Consider the following 24,576-nt stretch of genomic DNA (forward strand, 5'->3'; position numbering starts at 1 on the left):
TTCTTAAAAATGATATACGTAAGGATAAATTTGCTGCTCACTATTCATGCCAATGAGCAGTACTTGCCATTTCTGTATAGTCATTTCACCAATGAAGTATATATGACAATTTACCTTGTATCAATGCATTTTGACATTATTTGGTAATAAATTGAGTTTAGTTCAGGTTTGTAAAGCATTATACAAATGGCATAGGTGGTCAAAATTGATGATGGTACTGTGACTAAGTGATTTATAATGATGCACCTTTGTATTAATGATTGGTGCCTTCATCCAGAACATGATTCTATTAGTGCGGAGAGCCTATAGCAGTCTCGCCTGCATTATGCGATTCAATATCATAGCAGTTCTGACTATGAAAATGACTAAAGTATCATTATTCACAAGAAATACCATTCATACGATAATATGATACTATGTCATTGACCCTAAATGAAATTTTACCTTAATCATGTGACCTAAGACTTGTGCATGATGACCAGTGATACTTGATTACCCCCTATGTCCACATTTCTTGAACTATATCCATAAACGTTCAAATTGTGATGGCCAAAGGTCATTGACCTTAAACGATCTTTGACCTTGGTCATGTGACCTGAAACTCATGCAGGATATTCACCAATACTTGATTAAACTTATGTCTAAGTTTTATGAACTAGATCAATACAATTTCAAACGTTGTAATATTTCAAGAAAATTAACCTCAGTTAAGATTTTGTTTTGATTTCCCCAACATAATCTAAAGTCATTGACTTTGGAAAAGTCAAGGGAATGCCCTGCGGCGTCTTATGCGGCTGGGAGAAAAACAAGATTCCTTTTCCCCTTCTACGGAGCCACTGGAGGGGTAGATGTGAGGAAGGTATCTTTGCAAAATTTCCATGGTGGGCTGAGCCGTACTGACCGACGGCTGAGGCGCTAGGCCATCGACCAAGTCTGGGATGGGATCATCCTCAGATAGGTCCTGCTCCGCCACCTGATGAGGGGGAGGGTCGACCCATGTTTCCTCTCCTGGTGAAGCCCCGAGTGTGGCAGGAGCTCATGAATGAACACGGGTTGGTACGGATGTGAGCCGGTCTCATGGGGATGAACCCCAGAGGTTGGTGGTGCCTGTACGTTCACGGACAGAGCCCATAGGCTCGAGGGCGTATGAATCACTTGAGGGAAAGCGCCAAGAAGTCAGTCTCTGTCTCAAATGCGTGAGGACAGAACGTCTGCGGAATTCTAATAGAGAGCTGTGGCAGGAAGTTTCCCAGCGGTCGGGTAAGGACATGGAACGGTAGAGAGTAAGGTTGAAATAAACCACTCGAAAGGCAAACAATGTGTCGAGAAAAACTACTGAGTGCCATTTTGTTAATAAAGAAACTGCCACGGACCCGCTGTCTATGTGGAATAGAACAGTCTGGTCAAAAAGCTCAACTGGGCGTGTTGGAGAACAAGTGGAATGCCTCTGGCCATCTAACCTGCATCACGCAATTCAACATAGCAGCAGTGCTGACTTTGAAAACTACTATAACTGGCACAAGATGTTCAGTGATACTTGGTTACTCTTATTTCCACGTTTTATGAACTAGACAAATACACTTTACAGAGATAGGATGGTAATTCAACAAATATCCCCAATGTGGCCAAAGTTCATTGACCTCACATGACCTTTGACCTTGATCATGTGACCTGAAACTTGCACAGGATATTCAGTGATACTTGATTACTCTTATGTCCAAGTTTCAAAAGTCAGATCAATAAACTTGCAAAGTTATGATGGTAATTCAACAGATACCCCCATTATTGCCAAAGTTCATTGACCTTTGACCTTGGTCATGTGACCTAAAATGCGCACAGGATGTTCAGTGGTACTTGATTACTCTTATGTCCAAGTTTAACGAACTAGACCAATAAACTTTCAAAGTTATGATGGTAATTCAACAGATACCCCCAATTCGGCCAAAGTTCATTGACCCTTAATGACCTTTGACATTAATCATGAGAGCTGAAACTTGCACAACATGTTCAGTGATGCTTGATTACTATTATGTCCATGTTTCATGAATCAGATCCATAAACTGTCAAAGTTATGATGGGAATTCAACAGATACCCCCGATTCGGCCAAAGTTCATTGACCCTAAATGACCTTTGACCTTGGTCATGTGACATGAAACTCTAATAGGATGTTCAGTAATACTTGATCAACCTTATGGCCAAGTTTCATGAACTAGGTCCATATACTTTCTAAGTTATGATGTCATTTCAAAAACTTAACCTCAGGTTAAGATTTGATGTTGACGCCGCCGCCGCCGTCGGAAAAGCGGCGCCTATAGTCTCACTCTGCTTTGCAGGTGAGACAAAAAAACTGGTTAAATAAGGTCAAGTTTGTTCCTGCAATAAAATCAATTGGTTGCAATGTGACAGCGCCCTCTTTTCAGTATTCATATTTACTACTGATAATCCATTTTTATCAATCGATAGGAAATCAATTTGAACTTCTTTCTACAATAGCAGACCAGCAATTGAGTGCAAATTAGACTTATGATCAATTTGGGGACCCAAATATGACTTGCAATTGATTGCAAGATTCTTTCTTGCAACATTCCATTAGGTTTTTGAGCTTACCATTGAAAGATAGCATAATTGTCGGCACACATGGCAGCCCTTGTCCAAAGCATGCTGGTTCCTAGATTTGGATCCAGTCTGCAATGACTGGGTATCACCACATGTTTCAGAGTCTGCAAAGCATTTGGAAGACTTGAGGCCTGCAGAAGTCAGCTGGTGACGAAGACTAAGCTCTCTGTCTCTGTAAAATCAAATTAATAAATTGAAGAGGATGACATCTTCTATCATTGTTATATTTTATGTTAGTGACCAGCTAAATAACAATTAGACGAGGTTTGTGGGGCAATGTAGGGGTGATATGATAAATCATGTTAAAGTTGAGGTCACAGACATACATTCACACTGTCCTTTTAAGAGCAAATGTTAGGTAGCCAATTAAAGGTATTGTTTAACTTTGTGAGCAGCTGATTTAAAAAATTCTCAAACCAAGATGAAACATGTGTACAAGTGCATGTATTAGAACTAATAAACCCTGAAAATAACCACTATTGAGAATGAAAAGCTAAAACTACAAGGCAAACCCCGATTTTGTAAAAAGGCGTCTTATAGACACCTAAATAGTACAAATAAGTGTATGGGATGAAATTAAGATGGTGTTTCCGGTCACTTTATATTTCAATTTTTGAAGCACTAAATAATTATTTTCGAACGCAATTTTTTCTGGGCTTCATTTTTGCAACATATCACAGACACAGGTGACAAGTGTGACCTTCTAGCTCAGATTTTTTAAAAAGTCAAACCAATGTTAACCAATCACTTTAATAATATCAATAATGGTTAATCAAATGGAATTAAAATCTGTCAAGAATCACACAAAATTTATGAATTTCATTCATTTGACTATCATCAGATTGATAAGAAAGAATACTTTATATAAAAATATCAGAAATTTGTTGCAGTTTTCCCCCATTCCATTAATCACATAGTTCTACGAACCAATGTGCAATAACATACCTAATGTGAATAAGCTTTGTCCGCAGATCCCTGAGGAGGTTTGCATTGGTCTTCAAATTGGCAGCATTTGTAGTGAGGACACACAAGAGATGTTCCACTGAGAAGAGAGTAGATTGCTTCAGCTCTTGACAAATCTGAAAATGCAAAACAGGACACAATTAGATCAACATTCTCACAACTGACAAGTTGTTTTTCTCTGACATTTAACATAGTAACAGTGAGAGGCCAGTGTTTCTCATCAAAATCAAGCTTAAAGCTAAATGAAAGAAGTTGCAGTAAAACCCTGATTTTGTGAGAAAGTCTGTAAAACCAAGGTTAAGGATTACTATATCATTGTGGATCCAACGTTTTTGCCAGGTTCATTCTGACGGCTGGCGGCACGAAGCGACGCAATTTGGGTAGCGGCCTTGGTGTGTCCCCCCTCCCGTGCAAAGCACGATAGCTATAAAAAATATCAATATCGACGAGTTTCGATTGCTGCTAAATGCAACACATTTTATGTCAATTTAATGCTTCTCCGGCCATACAGCCGTAACGGTTGCGTGAATTGCGATTGAAGCAGAAAATTAAGGCATTACTGATAACTTCAAAAAGATCAAATTCAAGTCGAGTCAAAGGATAGGATTCAAAGTCAATCCCATTTTTTTACTTACAGTTTATAGATTTATTCACATTGATGATATTGATAAATTTATTCTATACTTTCCAATGTCTAGATTGTTACATCCATAGAAAGTGCGATTGATTTTGTGAATGCGTGTTGCTTCTTATGTCACTGACCGACTATGTCTACGGACCGCATACCTAGCCCCTTGCGCCGCGCCATGCCCTTATCAAAATCCAAAGATTGTTCCAACCTTATCGAAACCTTGGAAGTTCCGAGGCTTCCAAATAATGGACATCGGTATTCATGACGGGCTCCCCGACTTATATAATTTGCATGATTTTTCAGATACTCACTGAAACTACAACTCTCATAAGACTTCTGTTGATAATGTTTATACTACATATTAATATCCAATCAAGATTCGTTTCTCACTATCAGTTATTGCTATGTTCATTTCTATTGTTCTTTACTCACCTATAAAATAATGAAATGTGCTCACGAGCGGGAGAAATATTTATAGTCATTCATAATGAATACGGTACTCTAATATTACAATTTTGTTGTACTTATTCGATTTAAAATATGTTTTGAAAGTATAGCTTCATTGACAGGAAAGCAATTTTCTATTTTTACATAATACACTGTGTATAATTACAGCTTACAAAAGAGAGGTAGGGGGGGTTGTAGGATGGTCGAAGGGAGAGAGCAAAAGGGGAGTGGTCGTGGACAGTGAAAAGGGGATTTTGAGTTCGTGTGTGGGGATTGGTGAAAAAGGCAACATTCAAAGTGAATACATATTCATAGACATGTCTATACTACTGATTATGATGACGGCTGAATAATCTTTCTTTCCATGAAACTTTGTGTCAGCGGTGACAGTTGTTGCGTGACAATATTGATGAAATACCCCCCTGGTTCAGTGGTTGAAGCGGGACATTTTAGCACTTGATTTTGCCGCCCTCTATAAGCGTCACGTAACTAGGTTGCATTAACAATGGATCCAAGATGGCGAAGACAACAAATGTGAGTAAACTCTCTTCTACTTTTATTTCTTCATCCCATTTCTGCAATTTTTTTTTCCTTTCAGTAATTTTTTTTTTACCAAACGTTGCTAACCGATATTTTTACCCATGTACAGAAGTGTTAACGTCAGATTCAAATTATAAGGTGCAGTTTGGTGCATTTGTATAGTTGCATTTTCCCTTCCGACGTGGGACCCTTTAGGTACCCGCGCCAGGCGTTAGGGGGTAAAGGTACAATAGTACTATGATTTTTACTCCCGAACGCCTCCAGGCTAAACTCATGTGGGTGTGAACAAACAAAATGCATATGCTCTGAAACCTTCACACATATCAACTTCCAATAATTCGTACTTCAAATGAATATCTGTGAATGAATTGTCAATTCCACTTTATCAGAAATATGTTTAACTAAGTATTGTTATTATCTTGAATGTGCACTTCTATCAAAACCTATAGAATCCAAGGTGGATTTTCCAATTGCCGCAAAGATTATTCAGCCACAATCACAGTAGACACATCCATATTAAAATAAGTGGAATGCCTCAGGCACTCTCACCTGAATCACCCGATTCAATATAGCAGCAGTGCTGACCTTGAAAACTAGTAAACTACTATAAAATAATTATTCACAAACTACATGTAGCACATCAATGATGTGGAGCTCATCCGGCATCTCGCAACACAATTTAACACAATTTTAATTTCAGCCCAGTTGACACTGTAGTGAATTATATTGGTGACATAAATTGAGGATATAGAGTTAAAATTGATGAAGAAATGACATAGAAGCATTTTTTTGTGATCTATGAATAAATTTCATATGAATTACTAATTATTATCTAGTCAAAGTTTCTTAACTCTGTGTAGAACCTTGGTGAACCTAATGTAGCTATCAGATGGAACTAAAATAACCAAAATCAATCAACAATCAACAAATAAGTTATGAAAATGCTTACCTGATTTTCTTATTTACGAGATAACTCATACATCTACTTGATTTGCTAGTTCAGCCCTCTGGACTGCCATACCCGAAAAGAACTCCCAAGAATTTAAAAAGCGCGAGCGCGCCCTCTCCCGTTCAGGCTTACTACCCATGATCACCGCGCAATTAGCGTCCATCTTCCTCAACTTTCGCAAGCCCATACGTTGAAACATGTTGCTACGCAAGGCGGAGGGTCGGTGGGAGGGTATCAAGTAGATGTATGAGTTATCTCGTAAATAAGAAAATCAGGTAAGTATTTTCATAATTTACTTCAATAACTCCATACATCTACTTGATTTGCTAGACCAACATGGACTCAAACCGTAGGGAGGCATGTTTTCAATTGTAAGCCTAAGAAAATTTAAAAAACAACGAGTGGAATGCCTCTGGCCATCTCACCTGCATCACGCGGTTCAATATAGCAGCAGTGCTGACTTTGCGTACTACTCTAACTCGCACAAGATGTTCAGTGATACATGGTTACTCTTATGTCCTCTTTTTATGAACTAGACCAATAAACTTACAGAGATATGATGGTTATTCAACAAAAAACCCCAACATGGCCAAAGTTCATTGACCTTACATGACCTTTGACCTTGATCATGTGACCTGAAACTGGAACAGGATGTTCAGTGATACTTGATTACTCTTATGTACAAGTTTCATGAATCAGATCCATAAACTTTCAAAGTTATGATGGTAATTCAACAGATACACCCAATTCGGCTAAAGTGCATTGACCTTTGACCTTGGACATGTGACCTGAAACACGCACAGGATGTTCAGTGATACTTGGTTACTCTAATGTCCAAGTTTAACGAACTAGACCAATAAACTTTCAAAGTTATGATGGTAATTCAACAGATACCATCGATTCGGCCAAAGTTCATTGACCCTACATGACCTTTGACCTTAATCATGAGACCTGAAACTTAGCACAAAATGTTCAGTGATGCTTGATTACTATTATGTCCAAGTTTCATGAATCAGATCCATAAACTTTCAAAGTTATGATGGGAATTCAACAGATATCCCCAATTCGGCCAAAGTTCATTGACCCTAAATGACCTTTGACCTTGATCATGTGACCTGAAACTTGCACAAAATGTTCAGTGATGCTTGATTACTATTATGTCCAAGTTTCATGAATCAGATCCATAAACTTTCAAAGTTATGATGGGAATTCAACAGATATCCCCAATTCGTCCAAAGTTCATTGACCCTAAATGACCTTTGACCTTGGTCATGTGACGTGAAACTCATGCAGGATGTTCATTGATACTTGATTAACCTTATGTCCAAGTTTCATGAACTAGGTCTATATATTTTCTAAGTTATGATGACATTTCAAAAACTTAACCTCAGGTTAAGATTTCAATGTTGATTCCTCCAACATGGTCTAAGTTCATTGACCCTAAATGACCTTTGACCTTGGTCATGTGACATGAAACTCTAATAGGATGTTCAGTAATACTTGATTAACCTTATGGCCAAGTTTTATTAACTAGGTCCATATACTTTCTAAGTTATGATGTCATTTCAAAAACTTAACCTCAGGTTAAGATTTGATGTTGACGCCGCCGCCGCCGCCGTCGGAAAAGCGGCGCCTATAGTCTCACTTTGCTTCGCAGGTGAGACAAAAACAACGAAATTTAGGGAGAGGGGGAAAAAGCCGCAGCTGCTTTAAGCGCCGAAGCAGCAAATCTCGCCTCGCTGGACGGAATGTCCTTCAAGTAGAAAGAAGTGAAGGAGTTAGTTGAGCGCCAAAAGGCGGCCCTCAAAAATGTCCTCGAGAGGGATGCCCTGTATACTCAGGAATACTCAGTATCATGGGCCCTCGGCCTAGTGTCAGGAGAACAACATCACCTGCTGACTAGAGCGTAAGAATCGGAGTTTGTTGAAAATTTCAACAAGAACCGTGATCGGAAAACTGAAGCTTTTAAGGTTCAGTAAGTGATCAATCGAACAATCTGAGAAGGCGAGATATCTCAGAAGCCTCCGCGTGGGAGAAAGCGCCCAGAATTCGATATCTGTCTCAAATGCGTGAGGGCAGAAAAACTGCAGAATTCTGATAGAGAGCTGTGGCAAAAAGTTACTAGCGGTCCGAAGGGGACCAGGAACGACGGAAAGTAGGGATTTAGGAAGAAAACCACTCGTAAGGCAGTCAAGGGTCGAGAAAGCGACTGAGTGCCATCCTGTTAATAAGGAATGCCGCGGACCTGCTGCCTATGTAGAATAGAGCAGTCTGGTCAAAACAGCTCACCCGGCGTGTCAGGGAAACAGCGCGGTACACATCACGACAAAAGTGTGTTAGACCGAGTGATCGAGAGAGAACTCAGGATCCCCTTTCTCCCATACTGATTGAAGCACCCATCTGAGGGTGGCTTGGCTCAAGCCACCATCGCCGAGAGAGCCCGTGAGGCTAGGCTGCGATGGCTGTCCGCTGGGCGGGGGAATCCCTAGCAGCAGCAAGCGTACGCCAGAGGGAGCTGGCGAAAAAAAATCTGTCACGATATTACGTGTAAACGACCATCAAGAGATGTTCTAAACGAACAGACATCGCCAGATATGATACCTCAACCGTTACATTCCCAACGGAATCGAATGAGGTAGCAACGGCCCTGTCCTATCAAGTTAGGGACGGAAACTGGCTAAGAGTGTCGAAGTCCTTGCTTGAAGAAACAAGCGAAGGAGACTTGAGGAAGTAATCACAAAATTTCCATCAGTCTGCGGTGAGAACCAGTTGTTTATGAAAACAGTCACAAGGCCTGTTTCTCAGGTGATCGTAAGAGCAAGCACCGCCGGCGCCGGTTGCGGCAGCGTGGAACAGTTCGATATCGGTAAGATAAGGAGCTCCCAAAAAGCTGCGGGGGGCGGCAAAAATGACGCCCTAAGCAGCGGGGGATGAGAATCTAAGTTTCTAAAAGAAGAACTCCAGTGAAGTAAATCACTTACATGGAGAGACTCATCCACAGTCGGCCCGAGAGAAGGCGGGTCGTAGTGATCGTGGTTAGGAAGGCATAAGCATACATCCATCCACGGTTACATCATCCTCGGTCGCGCGGTGACCCTGGCCACATGCATTGCATGGAAGGAGGATGAAAGCAGCATGCGAGGCGACTCGAGTGTGCCGGAAAAAATTTCTAAGTAAGAAGACGATTCGACAAACGGGCACGGTAAAGACATCCACCGTAGACCACTCCGCACAAGGAGGGAACGGCGGAGACGCCCGCAAGTTTGACCCACATAGAGGGCAGTCTATAAGATAGACAGTTAGAGCTCGACCGATGGTCTGGCGGTGTACAGTTTGGTGTGAACTCGCCGACCCGGTACGGTATGGTGTGCCCAGAAAGTAGGCATAGAATGCCGACAGAGAATCCTGGGGCTTTAAACAAGTTTGAACGCACGTACATAGCCAACAATCTCATGAAATGTACGGCGGTTACTTACCTCCGAGATGATGTTTACCCAACCGGGAAAGACTCGGGGAACAGCTGTGAATGTCAACAGGAGGGATATCTAGCATATGAAAAGCTGATTCCTTCCACGTATTCGGTGCGGGTGCTGCCGGCGGTGTCCGGGGGGACGACCGGTGATGGCAGCTCGGGCAGGGCTCGTACGAGCCGCCCGAATACGAGACAAATAGGTTAACATAACCATAATGCACCGGGTGGTGAAGGCATAGCGATTATTAAGCACAGGAGACTTTTTAATCGCCGTGACATTCAGATCCGATATACATACTCATGAGCTCGGAGAGCTATGAGATAGTGAGACATACCGCTGAGCGGTGATGGTGCTCATATCAGAGTCGTCCTCTCTTCAGCGGCGATCGCTGGAGAACGGGTGTCTGTACTAGCCTTGACTCTGGTCTTGCAAGGGTAGGAGCTAAGTAAGACAGGGCACCCTTACTTTCGAATGGAAAGTGAGGTTCAGGCCAGAAAACGACGGTCCCGTCGCCTGGGCGGACGGTCTGCGGACGTGATAGCCCTCTCAAAGCAGCCAAACATTCTCACGAGAGAAGTGCGGCATGCGGTATGTAAGAGATTCATACCTCCAATCTACGGGCCCGCTTAGGGGGAAGAATGGAGAGTTACCGCTGAAGGAGTCGTCGCCGTATGTGAGCTTGACGTAGAGGGCGAATTCGGGAGTACCTGCATAATAATCGCCCCCCCCTTCCCCTGCCTTCTCGCTAGCCTCGAGAGGCTTGAAAGTTTCGAGACGGCGGTGCCGGAGCCTGGCGCTTCCGGGCAGCAGCAGAGCGGGGGTGGGTTTGCACCCTCGGAGCTGGCGGCTTCCTCGTCTTAGGAGCCGCCTCGTCTAGGGCGACCCCGTCACTCTCCGAGACCCCCAATTCGGCCGATTGAGCTCGGAGCGCCTGAAGAGGCGGGGCGAAAAAATAAGGACTCCCCTGCTTCATCAATACCCCCGCTCGGAGGGTAGATGTGAGGTAGATACTTGTCAAGCAGCGCCTGAGCGCTTACTGAAGAGTCGACCGCGGGATAGGGGTTGTCCTCGCACTGGCCGCCTTCGAGAGACTCCTCGTAAAGGGAGTCTCGCTCCATGGACTGAACCGGGAGGTTGTCCCCATGACAAGTTTCCTCCCCTGGAGGAGCTCCGGGAGCCGTACGGCCTCTCGGCCGGCTCTCATGAAGGCAAGGGAGTCCAGTAAGCGCCGGGGTGGCCCCGCGTGTCGGCTGGGACACGTGCTCTGAGATCGACGAAAATGCTGGAAAGCACACGCGATCTTGAGGTACCCTGTTAGCCGGTGCACTGGCTGGCGATTTAACAGAATCGCTCGAGGATCTCCCGGGTGTCTGGTGGTTATTGCCCACTTGTCTCGCTTGATGCTCAGGGGCATCAGCGGGGTGAGTAGACGTCGAGGGTGGGGTGAACCCGCACTGCTCGAAGGCAGAATGTAGCAGCATGAATAGCTGTGACATCTGACCACCGACACAAGGGTCTGAAGGAGGGACGCCCATGGCAACAGGGCTGGCCGACCTCTCCTTCGACCTCTTCTTCTTCGCGGGCTCCGCCGGCGTGGCCGGGGCAGAAGAAGGCACAAGAGGCACGGGTGATTTCTTACGATTTGCCGCCCCTGGCAGGGCAACAACGAAGAATCTGATGGGGTCAGATTGTGGTCACAGTCTGATGTGTGACGCCTCTCGCGGTAGCAGAATGTAGCAGCATGAATAGCTGTAACATCTGACCACCGACACAAGGGTCTGAAGGAGGAACGCCCATGGCAGCAGGGCTGGCCAACCTCTCCTTCGACCTCTTCATCTTCTTCTCTTTCTGCGGGCTCTGCCGGCGTGGCCGGGGCAGAAGAAGGCATGAGAGGCACGGGTGATTTCTTACGATTTGCCGCCCCTGGCAGGGCGGCCGCCGACAACGAAACTTCACCCGAATCTGACGGGGTCAGATTGTGGTCACAGTCTGATGTGTGACGCCTCTCGCGGTAGCAGAATATAGCAGCATAGCATGTATGACTGTAACATCTGACCACCGATACAAGGGTCTGAAGGAGGAACGCCCATGGCAGCAGGGCTGGCCGACCTCTCCTTCGACCTCTTCTTCTTCTTCTTATTTTGCGGGCTCCGCCGGCGTGGCCGGAGCAGAAGAAGGCACAAGAGGCACGGGTGATCTCTTACGATTTGCCGCCCCTGGCAGGGCGGCCGCCACCAACGAAACTTCACCCGAATCTGACGGGGTCAGATTGTGGTCACAGTCTGATGTGTGACGCCTCTCGCGGTAGCAGAATATAGCAGCATAGCATGTATGACTGTAACATCTGACCACCGATACAAGGGTCTGAAGGAGGAACGCCCATGGCAGCAGGGCTGGCCGACCTCTCCTTCGACCTCTTCTTCTTCTTATTTTGCGGGCTCCGCCGGCGTGGCCGGAGCAGAAGAAGGCACAAGAGGCACGGGTGATCTCTTACGATTTGCCGCCCCTGGCAGGGCGGCCGCCACCAACGAAACTTCACCCGAATCTGACGGGGTCAGATTGTGGTCACGGTCAGATTGTGGTTACAGTCTGATGTGTGACGCCTCTCGCGGTCAGGGGCTGGGCGATCTCTCCCGATGCTGTCAACGGAGGACGACTTATACGGCAGAGATCCTGACCTGTGCCGGGGGGAGAGAACCGCACTCTCCCTCCGGACTTCTGGTGACCCGGTAGCCGGTGGGTCGCATAGCCCTATGGGTGCTGCGGCGGCAGGACCTAGTTTAGGCTTGGAAGCCTTGGCTACCACTTTTTTCTTTGTCCGAGACCGTGGCACCACAGTCTCGGCCTTCCTTCTCTTAGCATCCGACCGCAAATTCGGAATGCTGATCGACGCACCCTCATACTCACCGCCGCCGGGCGCTCACCGCGGCGTCCCTCCTACTCGCCTGGAGGCGGCCGACTTCTGTAAACTTGCAATCGGGACGGTCCCCGTGGAGGGCACCATCCTCTGGGGCTGTGTTAGTCCCATTCATCGGTACCTCTCTCTACCCTGAAAAAGGAAAAACAAGAATTTTTCTTCTTTTTTTTTTTATTATTACAAAGATCTCGCTTAGATTAAAAGTGGAGACCGGAGTGGTCTTTCCCTCCTCCTATAAGAAATTTGTTTGAGCAAACAGAACAAATCAAGAGGGGAGGGGTAGGGAGGAAGAAGAACCTAAGAATAGTTTAGGTATCTGCCTGTAAGAAAAAAGAAAGGAGGTCGGAGACTTTGAAAAAAGAAACTCCTACAAGGTTCCCCTACTATATTATCTTTTTTTTTTTTTTTTTTGTGTCCGAAGGAAAAATTCGAAACAAAAATTCAAAAATGAATGCAAGTTCAGAAGAGAACGAAGTTTCCACCTGCGAAGAAACACAAAAACAAGAATTTCAGAGCAGGAAGAAAAGGGATTGAGAGACAAACAATTCCAGATAAGAGAAATTTTACGATAATTTCCAAGAGGAAAAAAGTAACCTCCTGTGGAAAGGTAAAGAAATTCAGAACAGGAGGAAGGAGGAACGTCTCTAGTAACGATTCCAAGAGGAAGAACGACACAGTAAATCCTCAAAAAGAAATCGTAGAGCCCGCCTGTCGAAGTAAAAAAATATAAGACTAGGAGGGAAGAGGGAATTGAACGAAGAAAACAATTCCGGGAAAGGTCAAAAAAAAATTTCTAACAGGAAGGAGACCCCACCTGTAAAGAACAAAATTTTTTTTTTTTTTTTTTTGGGGGGGATTGAATAACCAATCAATCAAGGTATAATTGTGTAAGCCGAATTAAACAATCCCCGAAGCGTCTGTGAATAAAATATTAATCAAGAATTTTATTCAGAACAGAAAGGAAAAGGAATTGAGCTTTAAGATCCGCCTGTGAATAAAATATCAATCAAGAAATTTATTCAGAACAGAAGGAAAAGGAATTGAGCTTTAAGATCCGCCTGTGAATAAAATATCAATCAAGAAATTTATTCAGAACAGAAGGAAAAGGAATTGAGCTTTAAGATCCGCCTGTGAATAAAATATCAATCAAGAAATTTATTCAGAACAGAAAGGAAAGAGAATTGAAGAATTAATCAATCAATAATCAATCGAAAATCTTAATAAATCAATTCCGGAAAACAAGGAAGGAACAGAGTTGGAGATCCCAACCTGCAAAAAGAAAAAACAATAACACCCTCAACAACAAAGTGTAAAGGCTGTCTAGAATTTAATTCAAAAACGGCACCAAAAACCACCACACTTTGAACGTGAAGAACAATAACCATGGCAGGTGGTGAAGGCTTGCTGCCACGTAGGCAGGCCAAGCCCGGTGCCTCGCGAACGCGCTAGCGATGCGGCGCGACGAGAACTCAAACGTTAGAAAGGCAATTTAAGTGTCACCAAAAACACGTCTAAAGTCGCGCCAGGAGTAAATTCTGAACACAATCTTACACACAAACGGAAAGATTGAATTTTAAAAGGGAGAATGCACAACAGATAAGCAAAAATAATGTACCAAAGCTCAAAAAAGATTTGAGTTTTGGGAGACTTATCTGAGCACGTCTTGACAGGTGGCTTGCCGAAAGCAAAAGAGGAAGATGGACGCTAATTGCGCGGTGATCATGGGTAGTAAGCCTGAACGGGAGAGGGCGCGCTCGCGCTTTTTAAATTCTTGGGAGTTCTTTTCGGGTATGGCAGTCCAGAGGGCTGAACTAGCAAATCAAGTAGATGTATGGAGTTATTGAAGTAAATAAGCAATTTTTGTGAGTTTTGAAAATATATGAATAAATAGCTGATTCGATGAGTTGCAAAATTCTATGTTTAAATTTTGTATCACCACCTCGAGCTATCATATAAAGCAAACAAAACTGAAATTGATCAAAAAATGAAGAAGAAAACAAATCTTTTTGTGATATATGAATAAATTTTGCCTAAATTAGAATAAATAATTTTCCGGACAAAATTTTCAAAATTCTGTGTAGAAGTTTGGTGGGCCTCATGAAGTTCTACCGGATGGAAGAAAAAAGATCAAAATCTGTCAACAAATGAAGAAAAAGAGGCATTTTCTGTGATTTCTGAATAAATTTCGCACAAATACTTTTCTACTGAAAATTTCAAAAATCTGTGTAGAAGTTTGGTGAACCTCATAAAGTTCTACAGGATGGAAGAAAAAAAGTGAAAATCGGTCAACAATTAAAGAAGAAAAAGCATTTTATGTGAAATTTTAAAAATATGCATAATTTAATTTCGCATAAATTAGCATAAAAATTGTTCTGGTCAAAATTTCAAAATTCTGTGTACAAGATTGGTGAACCTCATGAAGCTCTACCAGATGGAAGCAAAAAATTCAAAATCGTCAACAAATAAAGAAGAAGAAGCATTTTATGTGAATTTTTAAAAATATGCATAAATCAATTTTGCATAAATTAGCATAAAAATTGTTCTGGTCAAAATTTCAAAATTCTGTGTAGAAGTTGGTGAACCTCATGAAGCTCTACCAGATGGAAGCGAAAAAATCAAAATCGGTCAACAAATAAAGAAGTAGCATTTTTTGTGAATTTTGAAAAATGTGCATAAATTAACATATTTAATTAATTTCAAAATTGTGTGTAGAAGTTTTGAATGCCCCACCTAGTGCTTTCATATAAAGCAAACAGAATTGAAATCGGACTTAAAATGGTGAAGTACTAGCATTTTGAAATTGTGGACGGACGACGGACGCCACGGCATAAGCTCATCTTGCCCTTCGGGCCGGATGAGCTAAAACACCATTCATATACATGTATAGTGATACAATACTACGTTCATTGACATTTGACCTTGATCATTTGACCTAAACCTTGTCAGTGATACTTGATTACCCCTAGATCCACATTTTATACACTATATCTATAAACATTGAAAGGTCATGTGACCTGAAACTCGCACTAGATATTCAGTGATCATGTACTTGGTTACTCTTATGTCCAAGTTTCATGAATCAGATCCATAAACATTCAAAGTTATGATGGTAATTCAACAGATACCACCCACATGGCCAAAGTTCATTGACCTTTGACCTTGGTCATGTGACCGGAAATTTGCACAGGATGTGTAGTGGTACTTGATTAACCAATTGTCCAAGTTTCATGAACTAGGTCCATATATTTTGTAAGCTATGATGCCATTTTAAAAACTTAACCTTAGGTTAAGATTTTGATGTTGATTCCCAAAACATCGTCTAAGTTCATTGACCCTAAATGACCTTTGACCTTGGTCATGTGACTCAAAACTCATACAGGATGTTCATTAATACTTGATGAACCAATAGTCTAAGTTTCATGAACTACGTCCATATACATTCTAAGCTAATTTTTGGTTGAAAAGCAACTTACGGTTGCAGAGTTAGGTGTCATATGAGAGTCTTGCATGTAAACTTTAACGGTGACCTGAAAATGACCTTCGACCTTACCATGTGACCTCAGACTGCAGCATAACATGCAGGTCCCCCAAGTCCATCTACCATCCAAGTTTGGTTGAAAAGCGACTTACTGTTGCGGAGTAAGGTGTCATAAGAGAGTCTTGCATGTAAACTTTAACGTTGACTTGAAAATGACCTTTGACCTTACCATGTGACCTCAGACTGCAGCATAACATGCAGGTCCCCCAAGTCCATCTACCAACTACGTTTGGTTGAAAAGCGACTTACGGTTGTGGAGTTATGTGTCATTACAGGTTTGTGACGGACGGACGACATTTGGATCCCTAAGTCTCGCCTTCACCTCTGGTGGGTGAGACAAAAACTTAACCTTCGGATAAGATTTGGTGTTGACGCTGCCGCCACCGTCACTGCCGTCAGAAAAGCGGCGCCTATACATGTATAGTCTCACTCTGCTTCGCAGGTGAGACAAAAATGAATATTGATTTCATTCGCTCCGAACACTGACTTCTTTTCGCCAATCCCCTCACCGACAAAGTCATAAACATCCCATCATCTTCATTTGCATTGCCCACGACCACCCCCTATTATTCTCTATTGATCTTTTACTCAAATTAATTTCAAATATTTCAAATCGTAATTGTTAAGCACATGTATGACAAATTCATGAAGTATTCACGATGTGATGACTAAAATGCTAAGTTAAAAATTATTTTGTATTCGTACTTTGATTTGTATTTGCATTCGATTTATATTTGTTTTGGAAATGAAATAAACCTCTTGAATCTTGAATCTAAAAAAATTTCTCAGGACCCGACGGGTGCTGTCATTATTTAATTGGCAGGCATAAATCACACTAAAGAACAATACAAATGAAAATACACCGTATGTATAACTCACATAAATGAGTCATAATATGATAAAAATTCTTAATAATATTAATGAAAATTATTACTTGTGAAAATTATAACAGATTTAAAGAACATATGAAAAATTCAAATGAAATTTGTTTGGACCCCTTATAATTTTGGAAGATTCGATCAAGGATTTGATGCCATGTGCGATTTGTATTCTGTACTGTAGCTGATGTGTGGTATGTGGCGTCGTGAGACAGAAGTTGGTAGACACACCATCGCGAAATTAATCAACACTTTCAAAAGATCGATATAGAGATCAAGACTTTGGAAATTATGGAGTTAAATCAGAATATAAATGTGAATAAATCATTTTGCAGTCAGTAAATGAGTTGGACATTATATCAATTCATTCCTTTGGCTTTGTCATTGACGTGATCCTTGATTAGGCCCCTCCGGCAGTGTCATCGAAAAAGCATTCATGTAAGCTAGTGTGACTGACTAGATGAAATTAAATTTTGATCGAATTTTGATATTATTTTGGACACACTTTATAGTAGACCGGCCAAAAGTAAAAAAGTGCTCTAGATAAGGATTCGACGGGAAACTTTGTTAATGCTTGGCATCCCAGCTAAAAGTTTTGCAAAAATACCCAGGAAAAGCGTACTGCCAGATGCCAAGCGCAATTTTGCATGAAAGTGTCATTTTTAGCGTAAAATCTGAAAGAATGTCGAAAAATCACGCATTTTGATATTTTGACGGATTATCATATTTTTAATTATCTTTGATATGAAATTATTTTTATTCAGAGTTTCAAATTATAAGTCTCATAAATATGCATTTCAAATTTAAATATTACACACACACACATATGGCACAGGGAAACATAAAACCGCGATTTCCTCAAAATAAAAGTTTTTGAAAACTATCAATAGTTTTAAGTTTTTGTTACGCAACTTAAACTCTTTGATTTAAATGCGTTTATCCATCGAATGTATAGTAAATGTCCTAATGCCATAAATATTAAAAGAATTTTCAAGTAAGATGGAAGAAATTTTATGTTATGTTATCTGAAAGGAGACGATGTGCATTTTACCAGGTGCACATTTTGAAAGAAAAATTGAAAATACCTTATATTATGTACATAATTACATGTATAAGCGAGTTTTTAATTGGATGTACATACTAAAGCGAGTTTTTAATTGGATAGCACAATTTGTCAATTCTTTGCATCCCAGCAAAAAGTCTTGCGGAAATACTGAGGAATAACGTACGGGCGGATGCCAAGTGCACTTTTGCGTGAAAGTATAACGTTTAGCGCATTTTAATATTTTGACGGATTATCATATTTTTATTATATTTGATATGGAATCATTTTTATTCAGAGTTTCAGATTATAAGTCAGAATATGGATTTCAATTTGGAATATTACACACACATATATGGCACTATGAAATATAAAATCGTGATTTACTCAAAATAAAAGTTTGTGAACACTATCAATGGTATAATGTTTGTGTTCCGCATCTTAGTTTTCGTCAATTTTAGCACTAACCAAATAAATACATAATAATTGTTGTCATGTCACATATAGTGAAAAAATTTGAAATAAGATGCAAGATATATCATTTTATGTTATATATGCGAAAGATAACAATGTATATTTATCGGATGCACATTTCTGATAAAAAAAAACAGCGCACAATATTACATCTATATTGCACAGAAATTATATAGGCCTACTAATATCAATCACTGCGATACTCATCATGATATCATATAGGATTTTGTTTACTTTTGTACAATTTGATCTTCTTGCTATTTCCGTGAATGAATTGGTGCTGAACGTAAATCTACCTGTGGCGATAATCATAAATAGGTCTGATATTTAATTTGCCGTTACCATGGTAACATTAATTTTATAGGAATATCTATATCCCAAAACATAGAAAATACAAATGTATGAATAGAACGTTTGAATTAGCATTTTTTAAACTACTCTTTCAATCTACATTTTACTTCAGCTATTGGATTATCAAAGTCTAAATAAAAGATATGGCCGTTGCCATGGCAATACATAATTTTTGTCTGGCCTGCATAGCAGAGCAATACTAAAGGGACCACTTTTCCAGCGGAGGCGACGGCAGTTTCAATTAACAGCATATCAAGTTTACAACCAAGGTTACGTGTTTTGAAATTACATTATAAGTTTGAACGTATAGAAAAAAAAATAATGACACTTATAAGAGTGTTCAGGTATAACTAATCGTCTTGCACAAGTTTTAGATCACATGATTAAGGTCAAAGGTCATTTAGAATCACTTAACTTTGGCCATATGGGGGTATTTTTTGAAATGTCATCATAACATTTAAATTTTATTGATCCAGTTCATGATTACACTTGAACATATGGGTATTAAAGTATCATCGATCATTTTGCACAAATTTCATGTCACATGATCAAGGTCATACGTCATTTAGGGTCGATGAGCTTATTATTTTATTATCACATGAATGGCGCTTTTGTGAATAATGATTAGCTTCAGTTGTTTCCAATGTTCTGCTGCTTTAATTATTATGTAAAAATATGAATAATAAATGTTATTAGGTATTTTGCATTGCAAGTTATAATTTTCATTCAGTTCATTTCACTTTATTACATTTTTTGTGTTTGCTATTATCATAGGTCTATGGGGGCCGGACAGCCTGACCCTGAGCAGCCCTGGATATATTACATGTATGTATTGCCAATGCCATTTGGGAAATGCAGTTGTACGACCATCTATATATTACAATATCTGCGCTGGACGCTGGTCATTAGCCTCTAGATTTGTTTGTCATAATGGTCGTACGACTGCATTTCCCAACATGGCAATACATGTCATGGAATGAGCTTTAAGAATTAAAATGTGAACTTTAAGAACCTACTCTTTTGGTATTTCAAACATCATTCTCCACAGATGAAAAATCTTAGCTCATGCAAATGATTGTTGACCGATATTTTTTAATTTCTGGTCTAATGAACTGTTCAATTAACTGATTAAAGAGACCGTAGTTGCATGAAACAATGCCTTCTACATTCTAGAATTGGGAAAATGAGCTACAGACTCTGACGTAAGCCTTTAGATGGAAGATGCATGGAAGTGAGGGGGAGGGGGAAACTTGCCCCCCAAAAATCAAGAAAAAGCATAAAACAACACAAGGCAAATGCAGTTTTGTGTCTCGCCCATGTATACAAATAACCAGAAATATCGTGATTCGCGAGGGCATGCAACAGAATTGTATCAAAACTTCATTATAATATGACTGGGATAGAATAACACTTTTCTTAAGAGCCTTGCACGTAAACTTTAATGTTGACCTGAAAATGACCTTTGACCTTATCATGTGACCTCCGACTGCAGCATAACATGCAGGTTCCCCAAGTCCATCTACCATCAAAGTTTGGTTGAAAAGCACCTTACGGTTGCGGAGTTAGGTAAGGTTGACCTGAAAATGACCTTTGACCTTATCGTGTGACCTCCGACTGCAGCATAACATGCAGGTCCCCCAAGTCTATCCACCATCCAAGTTTTGTTGAAAAGTGACTTACGGTTAAGGAGTTAGGTGTCATAGGAGAGTCTTGCATGTAAACTTTAACGTTGACCTGAAAATGACCTTTGACCTTACCATATGACCTCCAACTGCAGCATATCATGCAGGTCCACTAAGTCCATCTACCATCCAAGTTTGGTTGAAAAGTGACCTACGGTTGCGGAGTTAGGTGTCATAAGAGAGTTTGCATGAAAACTTTAACGTTGACCTGAAATGACCTCTTACCTTACCATGTGACCTCCAACTGCAGCATAACATGCAGGTCCCCCAAGTCCATCTACCATCCAAGTTTGGTTGAAAAGTGACCTACGGTTGCAGAGTTTGGTGTCATAAGAGAGTCTTGCATGTAAACTTTAACATTGACCTGAAAATGACCTTTGACCTTACCATGTGACCTCCAACTGCAGCATAACATGCAGGTCCCCCAAGTCCATTTACCATCCAAGTTTGGTTCAAAGGACCTTACGGTTGTGGAGTTATGTGTCATTAGATTTGTGACAGACGGACGACATTTGGATCCCTAAGTCTCGCCTTCACCTCTGGTGGGCGAGACAAAAATGAAAATGTTTTTAATTATACCTTATATATTAACATACAAATAATTTGACATCCGCTCCTGAAAGATTTTTTTAGCAATCATGAACCACTGATTGCATAAAATACGGGGTGCATAAAATACGGGGTAGGTACTAGTATATGACGTCTCAGATCAAAAACTCAAACTTCTAATAACTTTCTTAATCTTTGATTGGTTTTCCGCAAACCTTCACAAATATTTTTTTTCTGCTGTTTTTACAGTAAACCATTTGTCAGGGTGAATTTCCCCTTCAAAACAGGTCGATAGAATGGTACCTAAGAAACACCTATAAATTGTAATCCCTGATTCGCTACACTTTTCAAAATTTATGCGGTACCCGTTACCATAGAAACTAGTTAAGGAACCATTGTGATGTTGAAAATATGAAAAATTACTTTTTATTACAGAACATTTTGTTATTTTTCTGTTATCAAAGTTATGCAAGTGGTTCAAAGAAATCCCGAACTCATCCATTTCAGTGTGTTAATGGTAGCGCACATTGGTGTTTACATTACAATTCGTTTGGTATCTACAGTGCGTATCAAAAAAAAGTTTACACTTAGAAAAAATCATGTAAAATTATATATCTGTAATATCCTGACAATTTTTCCACATTTTGGCATTGGTACAGATCCATTTAAGCAAATGACGATATAACTGTCGAAAAATATTTCCGCTTGAGTGAGCACCACTGACTTTTGAAAAGTTGGTGAAAAATGATTTGCGCAGAACTTTGAAATAGTTATGCGAATAAAAGTACACCTTAATCATGAAGAACACATGGAAATTAGCAAGTAAAATTGATATGAAGATATCTTTTACCTTTTTAAACTTGTTTCCTTGCCCAAAACACTTCGAAGAGTGCACTGCGCCCCATCCCACTCCCCCACACACCGAGTCCATCGTGACGATATTTGCTTTACACTGAGCTGTGATTTACATGAAATGGCTTAGGCTTCATTTTCATTTTGTTAATCATTGCCAAGCTTGGAAAAAGTGTGGAGAAACAAGTATTCAATGAAAATGAAATGTAAACCAACTTTAAGTGATAAAAACTTAGTGAAAAATGCTGGAGATGTCTGATATAAACTTTTGTTCAGATTCAGTTATGTCCTCAGATCCAGCTGGCACAAATAGGGTAAAGGTTGTGCTTACTAAGTGTTGAAATTTTAAATTTGGGCGGCAAAATTGTTACAAAATGCTTGAATGTATCCGTTTTATTTCAAATGGCTAAAAGTGCTAGGGAAATTTATGAGAAATGCTTCGCAGGGTAAGTTTGATTTCGCCCTTTCCCCTTGACACAGCGTGAAAACAAGCATTTCTGCGCAAACAGATTTCTGTGAGCTTTACAAAAATACACAGTGCTCACTCAAGTGTAACATTCTGTCAAAACTTTTACTTTCATTGGATAGATGAGACCCAAACCCATAATTATATGTGAAAAAATTACCCACATATTGTATATTTTTTAATTCCCAGGGCTTTTTCAAAGTGTAAACTTTTTTTTGATACGCACTGTATAGACGGGTCAATATACGACCATAAACAGCCTAACCCGAAACAAATTGCAACAAATGATTTTTCAATGGTATTTTGTACTATTTGACCTCAGGAATAACATACTAAAAATCTACCAACATCCGCATCCGGGAAAGAGGTTATTTTCAAGATGGCGTCCAAGATGGCCGCCATTCACTGAAAATGGATACAACTGACACATTATCCACCATAGAATCCTATTTCGGTTCACATTCCATGGTCTGGGGGTAAAAAAAATGATTTCGGCTAAAATGAATTATAAGCCCTCCAGTGTATCAGGCAAATCCAAGATGGCGCCCAAAATGGCTGCCGTAGGCTGAAAATCCACAAATAATCTAACTTTGTTTTTTATTCAATGGTTTTAATGGTGAAGTAGTACATAGGGATAAGTTACAAGGACAGCCAGTGGTCTGGTGTGTCAAAAAATCCAAGATGGCTTCCAAAAATGGAGCTTAAAATGGCTGTTGATAATTAAAACGGACATAGTTCATTTCATATCCGCCTGGGACATAATGATTTTGGTGTCTAGGCCATAATTTCAATGGTCAAATAAGACATTGGGACAAGTCAGTGGTCCAGAGTGTTCAAAAATCCAAGATGGCTTCCAAAATTGGAGTCGAAAATTGCTGTTGCTACTTTAAAACAAGTGGAATGCCTCTGGCCGTCTCACCTGCATCACGCAGTTCAATATAGCAGCAGTGCTGACTTTGAAAACTACTCTAACTCGCACAAGATGTTCAGTGATACATGGTTACTATAATGTGTACTTTTTATGAACTAGACCAATAAACTTACAGAGATATGATGGTTATTCAACAAAAAAACCCAACATGGCCAAAGTTCACTGACCTTACATGACCTTTGACCTTGATCATGTGACTTGAAACTCGCACAGGATGTTCAGTGATACTTGATTACTCTTATGTCCAAGATTCATGAATCAGATCCATAAACTTTCAAAGTTATGATGGTAATTCAAAAGATACACCCAATTCGGCCAAAGTTCATTGACCTTTGACCTTGGTCATGTGACCTGAAATGCGCACAGGATGTTCAGTAATACTTGATTAACCTTATGGCCAAGTTTCATGAACTAGGTCCATATACTTTCTAAGTTATGATGTCATTTCAAAAACTTAACCTCAGGTTATTGTTGATGCCGCCGCCGCTGTCGGAAAAGCGGCGCCTATAGTCTCACTCTGCTATGCAGGTGAGACAAAAAACCCGACATAGTTTGCTCAATGTCCAGAAATATGATTTTGTGTCTATACCATGGTTAAATGGGTCAAATAATACATTGGGACAAGATACAAGGAAAGTCAGTGGTCTGGTATGTGCAAAAATCCCAGATGGATCCAAAAATTGAGTCTGAAATGGCTGCTAATACTTAAAGCGGACATAGCTCATTTCATTTTGGCCTAGGATATGTAATTTTAATGTCTAAACCACTGGTTTATGAGGGTCAAATAATATATTAGGATTAAGTTACAAGGACAGTCAGTGGCCTGGTCAGTCAAAATAATCTAAGTTGGCTTCCAAAAATTGATTCTAAAATGAATGCTGCTACTTAAAGCGGACATAGCTTATTTCATATCGGCCTGGAAGATGCGATTTTGGTGTCTACACCACTGAATTAAGGGCCAAAATAATACATTAGGACAGGTTTTAAGGCCAGTCAGTGGTCTGGTATGACCAAAAATCCAATATGGCTTCCAAAACTTGATTCTAAAATGGCTGTTGATACTTAAAAGTGGCATAGCTTATTTTAAATCCACCTGTGAGATATGTTTTTGGTGTCTAAACTATGGTTTCCAGGGTCAAATTATATATTAGGACAAGTTACAATGGCAGTCAGTGGTCTAGTATGTCCAAATTTACAAGATGGCTTCCAAAAGTGGAGTAAAAAAATGTCTGATGTTACTTATAAAAGGACATAGTTTGTTTAATATCAGTCTGGG

The 24,576-nt window shown here is 40.5% G+C and overlaps 1 protein-coding gene across 1 annotated transcript in view; it reads right to left on the reverse strand.

The window, feature by feature from the left end:
* Positions 1 to 2,339: 2,339 nt before the first annotated feature.
* The window catches only part of LOC121406816 (protein Jumonji-like), a 29,931-nt gene continuing 7,694 nt past the window's right edge, over positions 2,340 to 24,576 (reverse strand). The window contains exons 4-5 of the mRNA XM_041597685.1: positions 3,563 to 3,696; positions 2,340 to 2,789 (exon numbers count right to left, since the gene is read on the reverse strand). Of these exons, the coding sequence (XP_041453619.1) occupies positions 2,591 to 2,789; positions 3,563 to 3,696 (333 nt within the window). The 3' untranslated portion in view covers positions 2,340 to 2,590. The remainder of the gene's footprint in view (positions 2,790 to 3,562; positions 3,697 to 24,576) is intronic.

This window comes from Lytechinus variegatus, chromosome 2 (assembly GCF_018143015.1).
Source record: "Lytechinus variegatus isolate NC3 chromosome 2, Lvar_3.0, whole genome shotgun sequence".
NCBI classification, from domain to species: domain Eukaryota; kingdom Metazoa; phylum Echinodermata; class Echinoidea; order Temnopleuroida; family Toxopneustidae; genus Lytechinus; species Lytechinus variegatus.